Source organism: Euphorbia lathyris, chromosome 9, assembly GCF_963576675.1.
Source record: "Euphorbia lathyris chromosome 9, ddEupLath1.1, whole genome shotgun sequence".
NCBI classification, from domain to species: domain Eukaryota; kingdom Viridiplantae; phylum Streptophyta; class Magnoliopsida; order Malpighiales; family Euphorbiaceae; genus Euphorbia; species Euphorbia lathyris.
Window position 1 is genome coordinate 17,955,062 of NC_088918.1, and position 16,792 is coordinate 17,971,853.

The 16,792-nt window shown below is 33.2% G+C and overlaps 1 protein-coding gene across 1 annotated transcript in view; it reads right to left on the reverse strand.

The window, feature by feature from the left end:
- Window positions 1-265: 265 nt before the first annotated feature.
- LOC136207274 (polyubiquitin-like) overlaps window positions 266-16,792 on the reverse strand; it is an 87,292-nt gene continuing 70,765 nt past the window's right edge. Inside the window, exon 7 of the mRNA XM_065998564.1 lies at window positions 266-937. Coding sequence (XP_065854636.1) covers window positions 266-937 — 672 coding nt within the window. The remainder of the gene's footprint in view (window positions 938-16,792) is intronic.

Genomic DNA, 16,792 nt, shown 5'->3' on the forward strand with positions numbered 1-16,792 from the left:
TAATTCTTTACATATTTAAAAAAAATGGAATTCTTTACATATTTAAAAAAATGTGAAAATTTAATAATTCAATAATTTACTTATAGACTAACAAAATCACCCGACACACATTTCAAATAACAAAGTTCATAGCTTAGTATTTATATTGCATGGAAACAGAAACGAACACTAGGAAATGTTATTTCTGAAAAAAAAATATAGCTAGGAAACGATAATGGAAATAGAAAAGAAGCGGAAATGGCAACGAACACGAAATGTGAAAACACTAATGATAAGGAGTTTCCGTGGACGACTCACAGTCGGAGGGTGAGTTTTGCGAAGGTTCCACCACATCCTCGAATGATTTTTGCTTAGTTATAGCCTTGTTTTCCCGCTTGGTTAGCCGTATATTGTTCCTGTCATTCACCGTTTTAAAAAATGTCTTTCTTTCAAAATGTTCATCAAGGTTCTGAGGTCCCTCCATCCAAATATTTTTCATAACACCACTCTCCACAGGACTATGGTAGTGAATGACAGCCCCTTCTTTAATATTATAGTTGGCTAAAGTCATATTTCCAACATCAAGACGCTTCACACCATTACACAAAAACTGCTTGTGTGCGGGCACACGTTCCCTGACTTCAATCTTAGCCTTTAAATCATCAACTGTGTCAGACGTATTAACTTCCAAGGTGATTCTATATCCGTGAAAGGTAACCAAAAAAATTGTTATACGACCTGCGGGACGAGGAATATGGTGGAGCACAGAATCTTTCTGAATGTTATAGTAAGCAAGCGTGCAATCATCCTCAAGCTCCTGTCTTGCGAAAATGAGCCTTTGCATGTTTGTTGGGATCCCTTTCTTATCTTGGATCTTAACTTTTACATTGACAATGGTGTCTGAGCTTTTCACCTTTAGAGTGATCATTCCGGTAAGAGTTTTCACAAAGATTTGCATCTGAGATTAAATATACAACAACACATTCAAAAATGATTAAAAATCATGTAAATTTCACTTTTACAACCTCGTATAAAATCATGTGCGGACTAATTTCTCTAAATTTCAAATATAAATCAATAACATAGATTATAGATCAATCTAAAATAAAATGCCATAAAACTAGCCAACCACACTAGTGTGATTTCAGACAACATTCCACAAAGAACAACAAGATTCTACTAAGATTTCAGCAATCAATTAGATCTAAAAACATTTTTCTCATAACAAACAAAAACACGAGAAAAGAACCGCATGAATAAACTCTGAAAACACCCAATTCACATCATACGAGGGAATTCCTTAAATTAAAAAAATTATATATGAAAAAAGCATATGTGAATCATCATCACGGCTTAGTAAACATTCCAAAACCTAATATCAAAATTTTAAAAGTTAACCGTAAAATCTCAAAGGATCTCTTCTAACTATTCAATAACTAGTTAGAATTAAGCTATAATTTCCCTCTATTGCAAATAGAACATCTGATTGATATGCGAATTATTCGATGGAAGTGAAGATCGAAGAGAAATGGAGACTAACCCTGAAAGAAATAAAGAGAGTTGTTGGACAATTGTATAAATAATAATTTCTGATATCTCAATCTAGAAGCGAGTTGGACACTTATTTATAGTTATCCCGCCTCACGTGCTTTGCAACGTCAAGTTGTTGTAACATAAAAAAACTAATATTGAAACTCTCTTATTAATTTGTTTAACTTGACTGATTTTATTATGTAAGTTTCTTCGTTAAATCCAATATGTAAGTTACAGGATCTCTATGCATTTGTTTTTTTTTTTTTTGGTGAAATGCATTTTCAAATCATGTCTTCAATTTCTTGTAGGATTTTTTTTTTCTTATTTGAAAATTGACTTAAAATTTAATTATTTTGCTAACCCATATATTACGAGTTAATTGGGTCTCTAATCTTCTAAAATTATCAATTATCAACCTAAGCATTGAAAATCAAATAAAATGTTTCAGTGGTTGCTATTGGAATGTAAGTCTCATTAATAAAATTAATTGATAGGAATTAATTCCTCATTAAGTAAAAAATTAATTATAAAATCAATGAAAAAAACGTTTTCTATAATCTCATTTCCCTGTCTATATTTTGATTTCCCCCTCAGTTCGAAAACATATAAAAAAACGGACTGCGAAAATTCTATTTGGTCTATGCACTTTCATTTTCCCATCTTTCGTCTTATTTTTGATATGTATTCTTGTTCCGGTGATAATTCGATATGCACTATTAGAGTTTAATTTATGCTTCTATTGCATTTTGGAAGACAATTGCCAATTGCGGTAAAATCTGTCTTAAAAAGACTAATTTCATCAAACCTCAAAATCTTATTCTTTCGTTCATTGAGTTCAACTAAAGTATTATTATATCCAATTTATTGTATTTTTTATTATTTTTATACTTTAATTTTGTAAATTTTTTATTTTGTTCATGATATCATTTCTTTATGAATTGATATTGCTAACACTTTCGAGAACCGCGATTGAAAGTCTTCGATTTCACGTATGATTTGGCCTTTTTATATTTCAATATTTTATTTTGGAAAAGTTTAAAAAGATACTCGTGATTTCGTACTTTTGAGACTTCGATGGATTTGTGATAAAATGATATTTGTGTTTTTTTATGTTACAAAAAGAAATGTTTTAATGACACGGTTAAAGTTGGATATTATTTTTAGTATTACTATTGAGTTAAAAATATGGCGGAATAGTTTCTTTCTGATTCATATTAACTCATGTAATTTATTTATAAATAAAAAAATAATGCACAATAAGAGAAATTTCAAAATAATAGTCGAGATAAAACTCATTCTATGTTCTCAATCAAATTTTTTTAATAAAATTGAGGACTTAAAGTGGTTTGAATTCTGAAAAAATAACAAAATAAGAAAAATATCATCCAACTTTAACAATATTACTGAAAAAAAATAATTTTTCTATTAACATTGAAAATTACCAGAGTTGGAGGATTTCTTTTTAATCTTTTCTTTTTTATTTTCTAGATAAACGCCAATTGTCACATGGCTTCTGTTCCTCTAGGCTTCAAATTGGGCCTGCATTAATCGGCAAACAAGGCCCACTAAAGCTTGTCCTTCTAAGTGCGCATTTAAAGCCCAACAAACTTTGAAAAATTTACACACAAATCCACTTTTGAAAAACTATTTATAACTATGTCAAATTATAATTTTGAATTATGTCAAACTAATAAAATAATTATTTTTAAAAATTAAAATTTATAAATTAAAGGTCTAAAATATATTGTCAAGAGTTTAGGATTTATGAATTGGGGTTTAAACTTTTTAAATTAGGTGTAAAAGCATTGATAAAAAAAATGACATATTGAAAATTAAGTTTGATGATATGATTTAGTTGTAATTTTGTACTCAACATATCTTCCGCATTTAACTTACTTTTTTTTACAACCGAGTGATTAATTGATTACATTTTATGCAAGTTTAGGGGGCTAACTGAACATTTTATGCAAGTTCAAGGGGCTATCGAGACACTTTGAAAGTTCAAGTGGCCAATTAACCATTTTGGACAAGTTCATGGGCAAATGATGTATTAAGCCTTACAATTTTATATAAAAGAACTAAATGCTTGTTATCAAGTGTATATTATTGGACTATTTACATGAAAATCATATCTATTATAAAATTATAATTAAATCATATTACAAACTTAATTCTTAATACGTCATTATTTTCTATATATCATAAATAAAGTATGATTTTATACCATGATTTATAAATTTTAGACCTCAATTTATAAATGTTAAACCCTAAAAAAACATATCTTAAACCCTTAAAATATATGAAAAACAATGATAAAATCCAAATTTGGGTAAATTGCATTATTGCATGGGCGGTCATCAAAGTTTTATGCTTGTTACATAAAGATCATTAAAATTTATTTCCTTTTAATAAAGTCATTAAATTTTTTTTATTTCAATAAAATCATTCTGATCAATATAGACATAAAAAAATGAGAAAATTATAAAATTTGGTCAAATGGGAGACCTATTTACATTTTTAGACTCATTTGGAACCAACTTACATATATAGACTGTTTCATTATGAAATACCCATAATACCCTTCATATATATAACAAACTAGCTAGAATACCTCCTATCTTCTTTGCTCGCTCTTTCCATTATCTACAGCTCTCTTATTCTTCATTTTATCGGGATCCTTCATTTGAATACCTCAATCCAAGCTCAAGTTTTTTCATGTAAGTATTATGTTAGTTTCACATATATAAATCCCTTTTAACATGTTTATGTGTTTTTTTTAGTTAGAAATTTGTAAAATCTGTATTTGAAGTAAATCAATCCAGTTGAAATCTAACATCAAGTAAATCAAATGAATATACGAAACATACATGGAACGCTTGTGCTAATCCATGCAGCTGGTATGGGACGACCTTCTTCTTCTGTTGTTGCTTATGGAACTCCTAAAATGCGTTCCTCCTAGCTGGAGAGGATACAACTCGTTCCATCGTCTTATACAGCCCATCCCAAGTAGGCACACCCTATGGAAATGACTTAAACACCGTGGGAAAATCAGTGAGTTTGATGATATTGTCATCAACCTTTTTAATGGATCGGTGGTGAATAGGAACCTATGTTTAATGAACAATATAGCCATGGCCACCGCATCATTGTTGTTTTTCTTCTCCCAATTAATCTCCAAGAAGGTCTCAAATATATTTCTGTGAGTTAAGCTCGATCTACCCCCGAAGTACAGATTCCTCAATATGTTTTCCTTTTTGTATTTACTCATCCATTTTAAAATTGGTAGCAGATCACCTATTCTCAAACCGGTTATGGTTCCAAATGAAGCTATAAACTAACGAAAAAACACAGAAAAAGTATAAACCCTACTGATAAATTGCAGGAGAAGTAATATACGATAGTAGAGACAGAAAACATTAGAACCTCATCCAAAATCGCAAAATAACATACTTTCTTGCCGGTTCTTACCATTGAAATCGGTTTGGAAGACTCTAGAAGAAGAAATGCAAAGATTGGTGGTTGGAGTTCGAGTTCGAATTCGCAGAAACGCTTCGCGTGAAAACATCAAGTTCCAAATGCATATATATATATATATATGGAAGAGTTCTCAATGGTGACTCTCCATGGATGGAGACTAATAAAATCTGATTAAATGACCTGCTATAGCAGGTTACTAAAAGGTTATCAGGTTACTAAAAACATATTTCTCTCTCTTTAATAAATTTATTTTCTGTTTTTTAAGAAAGTTTCTCTCTCTATAATAAATGATTGTCCACATTTTTCAAAAATACTTACTCTCTCCATAATAAATTCATCATAAAAATAATTGGTACATAAAATTGTCAATAAATCTATTTGGATATCCGACCAAAAATATAATGTTGTTTTCATTGCTGTTTTTTATTAATCTATTCAAATACTTAAACTTTGTATTTGCAAGTAATTAGTACTATACACACGAATTTGAGTGCTGAGAAAGAATTCAATTGAAAAAATTAAGAAAAATTATTATATATTTCATTAACTGTATTGATTACTATTATTTATAGTATTATGTACTGTTTCGCTAGTTTTGATTTTATTTTAATTTTAATTTGGTTTTGTATAATTTGGTTTTGTATATTTTTCTTTTTCATTGTTTGACAACGATACTAGAAAATATTTTACGATGTTTGTTTGTCATATAAAATACTTTTCTATCACTAACTTAAAGTATATAATGTTATATTTTGTTTTCATGTTTTCGCATTTTTTGCACTTCACGTTTTTCTCGTTTTTACTTTTTTGTTTTTGTTCCGTGTTTGCTTCTGTCAGGGCCGGTCCTGGGCTTAGGCTGGGGGTGCGCCGACCTAGGGCCCAGGGCTGGAGGGGGCCCAAAATTTTTTTTTAGCTTTATATGTATATATGAAATTTTTTTTTTTAGTATAAATAGTGATAAAATTATATAGTATGGCCTATTTCTTTTCGAAACTCCGTTAATAAAAAAAATTAAAAGGCCTATTTTATTATGTATAAACTTTTTATTATTAAAAAGAGCTTTATTAATTATTTTTCTTAGGACCCCTAAATTGTCAGAACCGGCTCTGACTTCTGTTTTCATATTTTTACCGATTTTCACTTTTTTTGTTTTTTATTTTTGTTTCACCTTTCAAGTTTTCGCTTTACAATTTTAATATAATATTTTATTAATAACTATCAATATTAATAATATGAATTGTTTACACAACACTAATATTCGAACTAGAAAAACTATTACCAGTAGCTTTTCTATTTCTTTACATTATATTATACATAATAATACAAAGGAGAAGACTTTACAATGATAATTTAAATTCATTCCATATTAAATAACAATATTTTTGGAAGGTTCGATATGACAATTAAATAACAATAAAATCAATTTTTTAAATTTTTTTAGTAAAATAAGGCTAAAATTGATTTCTTTGACACATGAGGGTTAATTTGCATCATTTTATATGTTAGAGCTAATATGCACTTTCCTAGGGATGCAAGTGGGTGGGGATTCCCCATCCCGACGGGGACGAGGAATCACCGATAAGAATCCCCATGGGACGGGGATGAGGATAATTTTATATCCCTTAACGGGGATAGGAAATGGTATCCCCGCCCCGTGGAGATCCCCTACCCCGTCCCATTAATCCCCGATGGGGAATCCCATATGGATCCCCAATTATTCTCCATTATAATTAAATTGTACTTTAAAATATTATAATTTGTAACATTTAACTTAAATTAATTAGACTTATTTTCAAATAAAAAATTAAATAGGATAAATAAAATATTAGCCAATGACTAAACGGATATTTTTCCTAACCTAAACTAGACGAAAGACACAATATCTTTGTCATTCTTTTCGAACAAAACCTATAATTAGAAAGGAGAAAAGAAACATATACTGATTTTTTAAAAATATAAATGGTGATTTCCTGCGAGGACAGGGATGTGAAATAGGAAAAAAATGTTTTTAAGCGGGAATGGGGATCCCCATAGGGACGGGGATTCCCCGTGGGATGGGGATGGGGACAAATTTGTCCCCATCTAACTCGCGGGGATGGGGATGGGGAATCCTCGACTAGTCGGGGACGGGGATGGGAAATGCATCCCCCCACCCTGCCCCGTTTACATCCCTGCACTTCCATAAAATGTTAAGGTTAAATTTGGCTGTTATCTCCAAACAAAAAATGACTCATATATCTTTTAACTAAAATATTTATAAACTTCAAATCTTTTTTAATAAATTTTCAAACCACATGACTGTTTTTACAAATTGAACAAATCATAAATTTTATTTTCATATTTTTTTCTAAAATTAAATATCAAAATTCTGGATGTAATAATTTGACTAAATTTAAATATTTCAATTTACTAATATATCAAAGTTTCTAAATAAAATTAAATGTTAAAATTTGGAATCATAATAATATGATGAAAATTTACTAAAACCATAAAATTATATTAACATAGTGTAGTAAAATTATAGTAAAGAACCATAAAGATGGTTTTGTGTTTTAAATAATAAAATGAAAAATGAAAAATTGATGAACAAAAAAGGAACCAAAACAACTTTGTTTCCAATGATTTGGATTTAATGCCATCGTTAAGAGAAACACATAAAATCTTTTGGAAATAGTGAAAATGAAGAAAAGGAGATACAACAAACCTATTAATTATATTTCATCTACACAAATATTCATGTATGGTCAAATTATTTTCTCTCTATTATTCATAAGAATTTTCTATTCAAATAGTACTATTCTAAAATTATTATAATGGAAATATCAGATTTGAAAATCATTAATAAATTGAGTTTATATTTTTTACGTTACTTTATGTTACATTATATTACATTACGTTTATGCGAGGATATAAATCAATTACATAGAGGGAGTAATATTTAATACGACATCTAAATGAATGACATTATACATTTATTATTATCATTAATGTGGCATCAGAATATATGAATCCTAGACATGTAAGCTTAATGATTGTTTATAAATAAATGAAAGCTTAAAGAAATAAAAAACCTAAGAATTTACAAATTGAGCATCCAATCCTAAGGATTTACAAATTGAGCTTACAATCCTAAGGGTTCATAAATTGAGTTTACAATTTTAAGGATTTATAAATTGAGGTTATATTTATTACATTACGTTACATTAGAGATTGTCAGCTTAATGATTGTTTATAAATAAAAGAAAGCTTAAAGAAATAAAAAAAAACTAAGAATTTACAAATTGAGCTTATAATTTTAAGGATTTATAAAGTGGTTTACTAAACCCAGCCCCACTTTCACACTTCCAGCCCCGGAAAAAGACGTAACCGCCCTTTAACCAAAAACTGAAAATTTCAATCCCTCCCAAACTCTCTCAAAGTCTCCCAAATACATTTTCATCCGAATCAAAGACAACACGTTTAATGGAATGCAATTCGTTATCACCGGGAGGAGACGGGAGTGATGCAATGTCTGAATTCTAGGTATTTTTCCGATTGAACTTCCTTGCATTTCTGTAATTTGAATTAAAAAAAATCTGGTTCGGCACTCGGGCGTGTGAGCATCACGCCTCACCATGTGGTGGGGCGTATGAGTATCACGCCCCACCACATGGTGAGGCGTGATAGCCACATGCCCCACCATGAGGTGAGACGTGATGTTCATATGCCCCACCACATGGTGAGGCGTGATGCTCACACGCCCCACCGCATGGTGAGGCGTGATACTCATACGCCCCACCACATGGTGAGGCGTGATGCTCACATGTCCGAGCATATTTGTGGCTGTTTTTTGGGTTTAGACACCGAAACGCTGTACAAATGTCACGTTTTGGAATGTAATGTTCGTTATTTATCATTTACAGAAGGTTTCATGGGAATAATTTGACGGAAACGATATAGATTACAGTTCGCAGTTTTATCGGCTTGCTATAGATAAGGACTACATACATTGGACGCAAGCGGTGCCGGGCAGCAATGTCGTGACTCACTTATTTATGACACATCCAACATCGATCACACTGTTCCGATCTTATTACTTGTTTGTTGGTATGGATTCAACATATAAAACAAACAAGTATAAGATGTCATTCTTTGAAATCATTGGAATGACGCCTTCAAACAAAAACTTCTTGATCGCCTATGCAATCATGAAGGATGAAACTGAGGGTAGTTATATGTGGGTGTTACAAAAATTGAAGCTTTTGCTCCAACCTGATGTGCATCCGACAGCCATTGCTACAAATCGGGAGTTAGGACTGATGCGACCGGTTCGTGAGGTATTTCCTCATAGTCATCATTTATTGTGCACATGGCATATTAATAAAGATGTGGAGGATAGAGTAGGCAAGTTGAGTGGAATGAAGAGGTTTGGTGAAATTTTTAAGAATTCCAAATGGAAACGTATAATTGAAGCCCCGAAAGTAGCCGAATATGAGGCGGCAGTGGTAGCCATGAAGAATACTACTGCCAACTGGCCTCATGTGAGGATAGAGTAAACAAGTTGAGTGGAATGAAGAGGTTTGGTGAAATTTTTAAGAATTCCAAATGGAAACGTATAATTGAAGCCCCGAAAGTAGCCGAATATGAGGCGACAGTGGTAGCCATGAAGAATACTATTGTCAACTGGCCTCATGTGATAGAGTACGTGGAGACCACATGGCTAGTGCATAAAGAGAAGTTTTGTCGAGCATGGACGAACAAGGTGTTGCACTTAGGAAACACCACAACCTGTCGAGTGGAGAGTCACATGCACAGTTGAAACAGTGGTTGAATTCATCTACTGGTGCACTCGATACAGTGTGGGCGAAGGTGCACAAGGACATTAAGGCTCAGATCGAGGCGATCAAGTAAGACATTTATTCTGTTATTTGCTTTAATCTTTTAAAATTTAATACATTAGTTTTGTAATCCTTCACTGTATATAATCAGATACTCACTCGAGGACTCGAGAAGAAGATCTGCGGTGAATCACTATGGAGCACCTTTCATGTATCTCGACTTACACGTTTCACATTACTGCTTGGCTGTACTAAATGCTGAGCTCAAGCGGATGCGCGGATTGAGTATGGATGTGGTAAGTGAATGCGGATGCGTGTTGCCCATGACTCATGGCATTCCATGTGCATGTGAGCTTAAAACATATATTGACACAGATGAATCGGTCCGTATTGACCGTATCCATCCTTTTTGGAGATCTCTTGCGTTTGAAGGGTTGAGTAACATACCAATTACTGCTCCAGTATATGCTGACGGGTCTGAGGATCACCGATTTTTTCAATCTCTTGTGGAAAAGGTTGAAAAATTAGATCCTTCAATGGTGCGTAACATATCGATGTACATTCATGATCAGATAAACCCGGAACAGAGTGGCTTCAAAGAACCTGAGGTCAAAGACACTGTTAGGGGTAGACCAAAGGGAAATTCATCGATGAAATGAAATCCGAGTGCATGGGAGTACAGTCAGGCACCACGAGGTCGAGCACGGTCCTCAGGTTCGAGGAGTAGTCGTAGCGAGGCCGTTCCTCATCCTTATCTGTGCATAACAGCCAGATGCCGGGTATATTTTATTTCATTTATATATATATGTTGAAGTTAAAGTAAATATATTTTTATTGATAAATTTCATATATTAATATTTTCAGTCGGATTTGATGCGGATATCGCCGGTTACCACCATTTACATCGGGTTCAAGGTCTCATCGTACCATTTATTACTGGATTCCATGATGTTGTAGCAGATGGTAACTGTGGATTTCTTGTTTTAGCTGATGCCATCACCTATAACCAAGAGGAGTGGAAGCTGATGAGAGTGCTCATAGAGAATGAGATGCGGGCAAACCGTGATCTGTATGCGCCAATGTACGGGAACGGATTTGATGCTGTCCTCACACGTATTAAATGGGCAGGACCGGGTTGTGGTGAGTCCCACTGGATGGTGAGTCCGGATGACTTATTTGCTGCTGCATCTGTATTGAACGCAGTAATTTTCCTCTTTACTACACAACAGTTAGGATGTTGCACTATACTGCCGATGCATTCAGACGATGGAAGACCACCAGAGCGAGAAATTGTGATTTGTCATTTGGGGAGTTATCATCACTACATACGTCTTTATTTACATCCTACGTTTCCAGTGCCTTCCATTGCCACCCAATGGCGTTTATTTTGTCATCTGAGTGTTCGTCACTTGGAGAATCTATACGCTGAAAGGAGAGAGGCTTAGACTAGATTATATTAGTTTTATATGTTGTGCTTAATAATATTTATTAATTAACTTATATTATTTTTACTGATTTTAGGACTAAATTGTATGGTATTTTTAGGTTTTAAGTACAATTCTGTAGTTACGGTTTTAACGGTCTATTTACGGGTTTAACGGCCTATTTACGGGTTTAACGAACTATTTACGGGGTTAAAAAGCTATTTTTTTTTGCCAATCCGACACGCGGGCGTGTGGCTATCACGCCTCACCGTGTGGTCGGACGTGATAGACACACATCTCACCGTGTGGTCGGACGTGATAGCCAACTACCCGACCTTGCGGTGAGGCGTGGGGCTATCACGCCCGACCACATGGTGAGGCGTTATATCTATATGCTCGACCACGCGGTGAGGCGTGATATCCACACGCCCGCGTGTCGGATTGACAAAAAAAAAACAGAAATTCCCCTCCCCAAAACCCATGAAAGGGCATTTTCGTCCTTTCACGGGGCTAGGGGTGGGAATTTGGGGCTGGGTTTAACAACACCCTTTATAAATTGAGCTTACAATACTAGAAATTTACAAATTGAGCTAATAATCTTAAGGATTTATAAATTGAGCATACAATACTAAGGATTTATAAATTGAGCTTGTATTTGTTAACGTCGCGTAAAGTTACGTGACGTTAAGTTACTTACGTTAGGTAACTTAAGCTCAATGATTGTTTATAAATAAATAAAAGCTTACAATCCCAAGGATTTAGATTGAGCTTACAATCCTAAAGACTTATAAATTGAGCTTATATTTATTACGTTACGTTATGTTAGGGATTGTAAGCTAAATGATTGTTTATAAATAAATGAAAGCTTAAAGAAATAAAAAAATTTAAGGATTTACAGCTTACAATTCTAAGGATTTACAAATTGAGCTTACAATTCTAAGGATTTACAAATTGAGCTTATAATTCTAAAGATTTATAAATTGAGCTTACATTCCTAAGGATTTATAAATGGGATAAGTACAAAAAAATGTCTGTGGTATACCGGTTTTGCGAACTCGAACCTGTGGTATTTTTTTTTTTACAAACAGAGGTCTGTGTTACAAACCGTTAGCAAACAAAGGCTAAATTGTAACGGTGTTAAAATTCAAAGAGAAAAGAGTTAATTTGGTCCTTATATTTATTTATTTTATAAATTAACCCCCCTAATTATCTAATTATCACAAATAAACCCCAAAATCAAAAATAAAAATAAAAATACCATCTTTTCCATCTCTTTTTCATTTTTTATTTTCATTCTTCTTTCTCTCTCTTCTCTCTCTCCTCTCTTCTTCTTCTTCTTCTTCTTATTCTTCTTCTCTTCTTCGAATCGAACCCAGAAACGGCGGTTCACGGCATTCACACCGATAACAGTTTTGCTGGAACTAATGTGTAATCAATAATTTTTTTTCTCCTCCATTGATGATTGATCGATTGATTGATTGATTGTTGAGGTTGAAGAAAACAAAGATGGTGGAGTACCTGAGAAATGTGAAAAACAAAACAGAAAGGGCTTTTATTTTTACAGATGGCGGCTCATATCTTTGTTAAATGTGCTAACTGGCTAGGAACTTGTGATGGCTAGGAACTATTGAAGAATGATTTTTGCTGGATTGATGAGGTTGGAACTGCATTGATGAAGTTCGAACTGATTGCTGCACCCCAAGCGTCTTTCTCATCGCCGGCGATCTTTACGGACTGAGCGAAGGTAAGCGAATCGGAAGCGACGATCTTGGAGTCGGATAGAAAGGATAAGAATCGAAAGGAGAAGGAGGAGGATTTAGAATGAACGTTTGGATTCTTAGACATTCTGGAAAATCCAGAAATTTTAGAATTTTTCTGGAAATTTCCAGATTCAGTGACGATGGTGTTGGGTAAAAATCAAAATCTAATTCTTGGTTAGCCATGTTGATTTTTAACGAATTGTATGAAATTGAAGGACAAGTATGAGAAATTGAGTTAATTCAATCTCATAATTAACAAATCACACAAATCTCATAATTAACAAATCACACAAGAAGAAGAAGAAGAGAGAAAGAAGAATGAAAATAAAAAATGAAAAAGAGATGGAAAAAATGGTATTTTTGATTTTTATTTTTGATTTTGGGGTTTATTTGTGATAATTAGATAATTAGGGGGGTTAATTTATAAAATAAATAAATATAAGGACCAAATTAACTCTTTTCTCTTTGAATTTTAACACCGTTAGTCAATTTAGCCTCTATTTGCTAACGGTTTGTAACACAGACCTCTGTTTGCAAAAAAAATACCACAGGTTCGAGTTCGCAAAACCGGTATACCACATGCATTTTTTTTGTACTTATCCCTTTATAAATTGAGCTTACATTAAATCTTTTTACAACTTAGTTACATTACGTTAACTTAGGCTAAGTTGTATTATGTTATGTTTGGTTAAGTTACATTATATTACATTATGTTAAGTTACGCTAATTTAGGTTACGTTACGTTAAGTTGCGCTAATTTACGTTTCGTTACATTACACTAAGTTACGTTATGTTAAGTTGTGCTAAGTTGTATTATGTTAAGTTTCGTTAAGTTATCATAAGTTATATTATGTTAAGTTACGTTACGATAAGTTGTGCTAATTTAGGTTACATTACATTAAGTTGTGTTAATTTACGTTACATTATATTACGTTATGTTACGTTATGTTACGTTATATTATATTAGGGATTGTAAGATCAATGATTGTTTAGGTAATGTTGCATTATATTATGTTACATTACGTTATGTTAGGTTACGTTATGTTACGTTAGGGATTGTAAGCTCAATTACTGTTTATAGATAAATGAAAGCTTAAAGAAATAAAAAAGCGAAGGATTTTTAAATTGAGCTTACAATCGTAACGATTTACAGATTGAGCTTACAATCCTAAAGATTTATAAATTGATCTTGTATTTACTACGTAACATTACGTTACATCATGTTACGTTACGTTACGTCACGTCACGTCACGTCACGTCACGTCACGTTACGTTATGTCACGTCATGTCATGTTACGTTACTGTTGAGCGATTTCCGCAAGTGCACGGTATACGCTTGTAGTAATAAAAGATATCGATCCCACAGGGAACGTTTTTTAACAAAAACTTATTTTGAATCGGTTAAATTTACTTTTAAGGTTTATAATATGGAAAATCGTTTAATCGGTTTTGGTTTTGAAATTGCTAGAATAAGAATTAGATTAGAGTATGAAGATGTTAGAAAATATTCTGATTTAAGAATGAATTTGCAAGACATGAACGTTTAGTACTTTTTAGAAAAGTAAACAAATGTATTTGTTTGCATTAAGCAAAGAAAACAACTTTAAACTTTGTATGAATTATAAAGATGAAATAAATGACAGAACCTCTAATTATTAGGCTTTGAACATGACAAAACCCTTATCCGGGATAATTGCCTTTAATCAAATTAAAACTCTTCCGAGATAATAATTTGCCTAAGTGTTCAATAAAGTTTCCTTGTAAAGATTTTGAATTAAATACGTTTTAATGAAAACACCAGCATCAATCCACTTCGGATCCTTTACCAAAGTGCTGCATAAAAATCTATCGAATAGAACGGACTTTATTAGATGAAATATAAATTGATACAAGTTTACATAGAACATGGAGCATGGAAACATTCGACGACTTGCAAGTGAACGGGTTGTCAATCCTTTCCTTGGGTTTCGTTAGAGTTTGTCAGGCTCAGGGGCAGATCCTCTACTCAATCTTCTCGTTGAATCTTCGTAATAGAGACTTGGTCGGTCTACTACCAAAATGAAAACTAAATTGGAACAATGTCTAAACGCTACTGAATTTGTTATTATTGAATAAACAATGTGTGTACATCATATTGCTTTGAACAGAAATGAACTCTAATCTCTGACTCATTTCTGAGTCAGAGTTTCTGCATAACTCTGCACTAATCTTAAAATCTAACTCTCTCTATATATTTCAACTCTCAAATCAATACTTTATTTATAGATGTTGAAGAGTCGTGATTGAAGTGTCGTGTCCATTGTGGAGGGTCGTTTCTATCCACCCGAACGAACGCGTTTCATCAAAAATGAAAATGTGCAATTTGGCTTCTACAGACTCCTGCTCTTACCGAGAATATTTAATTCTCTACCGAGAATGGGGGAGCATCAATTGGTCTTCGAACGAAGGGAAGGAGAAGCTGAAGGGAGCGTGTCGCGACCGAGAATTGGGGGGCCGTGGTCGCGGCACGGAACGTTTTCGTCGTCTTCGACTCCTTTTGTAGGGTTTTTCTTCTGTTTTTGAGCTCTTTTCGTTCCTATTTGGATTTTACCAAATATTTATGTACCTTGCATGAAAGAAACATATTCAAACGTAAAAGTATTCTAAACAAGTATAAACAGCACGAATTCATAGCAAAACTGACGTAAATATTAATGATATTTTAGGTATATTTTGGGCTTAACAGTTACGTTACGTTACGTTACGTCATGTCACGTTACGTTATGTTACGTTACCTTAAATTACGTTACGTTACGTGAAGTTACGTCACGTTGTGTGAAGTTACGTTACGTTGTATGAAGTTACGTTATGTTAGGTTAGGTTAGATTAGGTTACGTTACGTTACCTTAAGTTACGTTACGTTACGTGAAGTTACGTCATGTTGCATGAAGTTACGTTACGTTGCATGAAGTTACGTTACGTTACATTACGTTACGTTACATTATGTTACGTTACGTTTAGGGATGGCAACGGGTAGGGTACCCGTGGGTAATGCCATTCCCAAACCCTTACCCTTTTATTTTGTAATTACCCGTACCCGTCCCATTACCCTAACGGGTATACTTTTTGCATCCCATACCCTTCCCATTTAATTCGCGGGTACCCGCGGGTACCCTTACCCGTTAAGAATCAATAGATAAATAAAAAATATTACAAATTTAACAAACTATAAATCTAATAAATCATCAATATAAAAATTGAATAAATTGAACCTTAATTAATAAGAATAAAGTAGCTTAGTGGTTTCACTCAATTGTTGAAAAATAAATGGTTGGGCTTTAAATTTCATGTCTTACATCTAAAAAACAATGATATTTATTAATATAATTTTTTTATGACGGGTAACGGATACTGGGTATCCTAAGAGGTATTCCCATACCCGTCCCATTACCCTAACGGACAATGATTTTGATCTCATACCCGTCCCATACCCTTTTATACAGGGTACGGGTAGTCCCATTAGGGTCGGGTAGTGCCGGGTACCCGCGGGTACACTACCCGTTACCATTCCTAGTTACGTTACGTTACGTTACGTTATGTTATATTGTGTTACGTTATGTTACGTTATGTTACATTATATTACTTTACGTTACGTTGCGTTACGTTACGTTACATTACGTTACGTTACGTTACATTACGTTACATTACGTTATGCTACGTTACATTATGTTACGCTACGTTACGTTACATTATGCTATGTCACGTTACTTTATGTTAATATTTCAGTTCATAATGTTTAAGTGGAGTAATGTTTGAGTTGAGT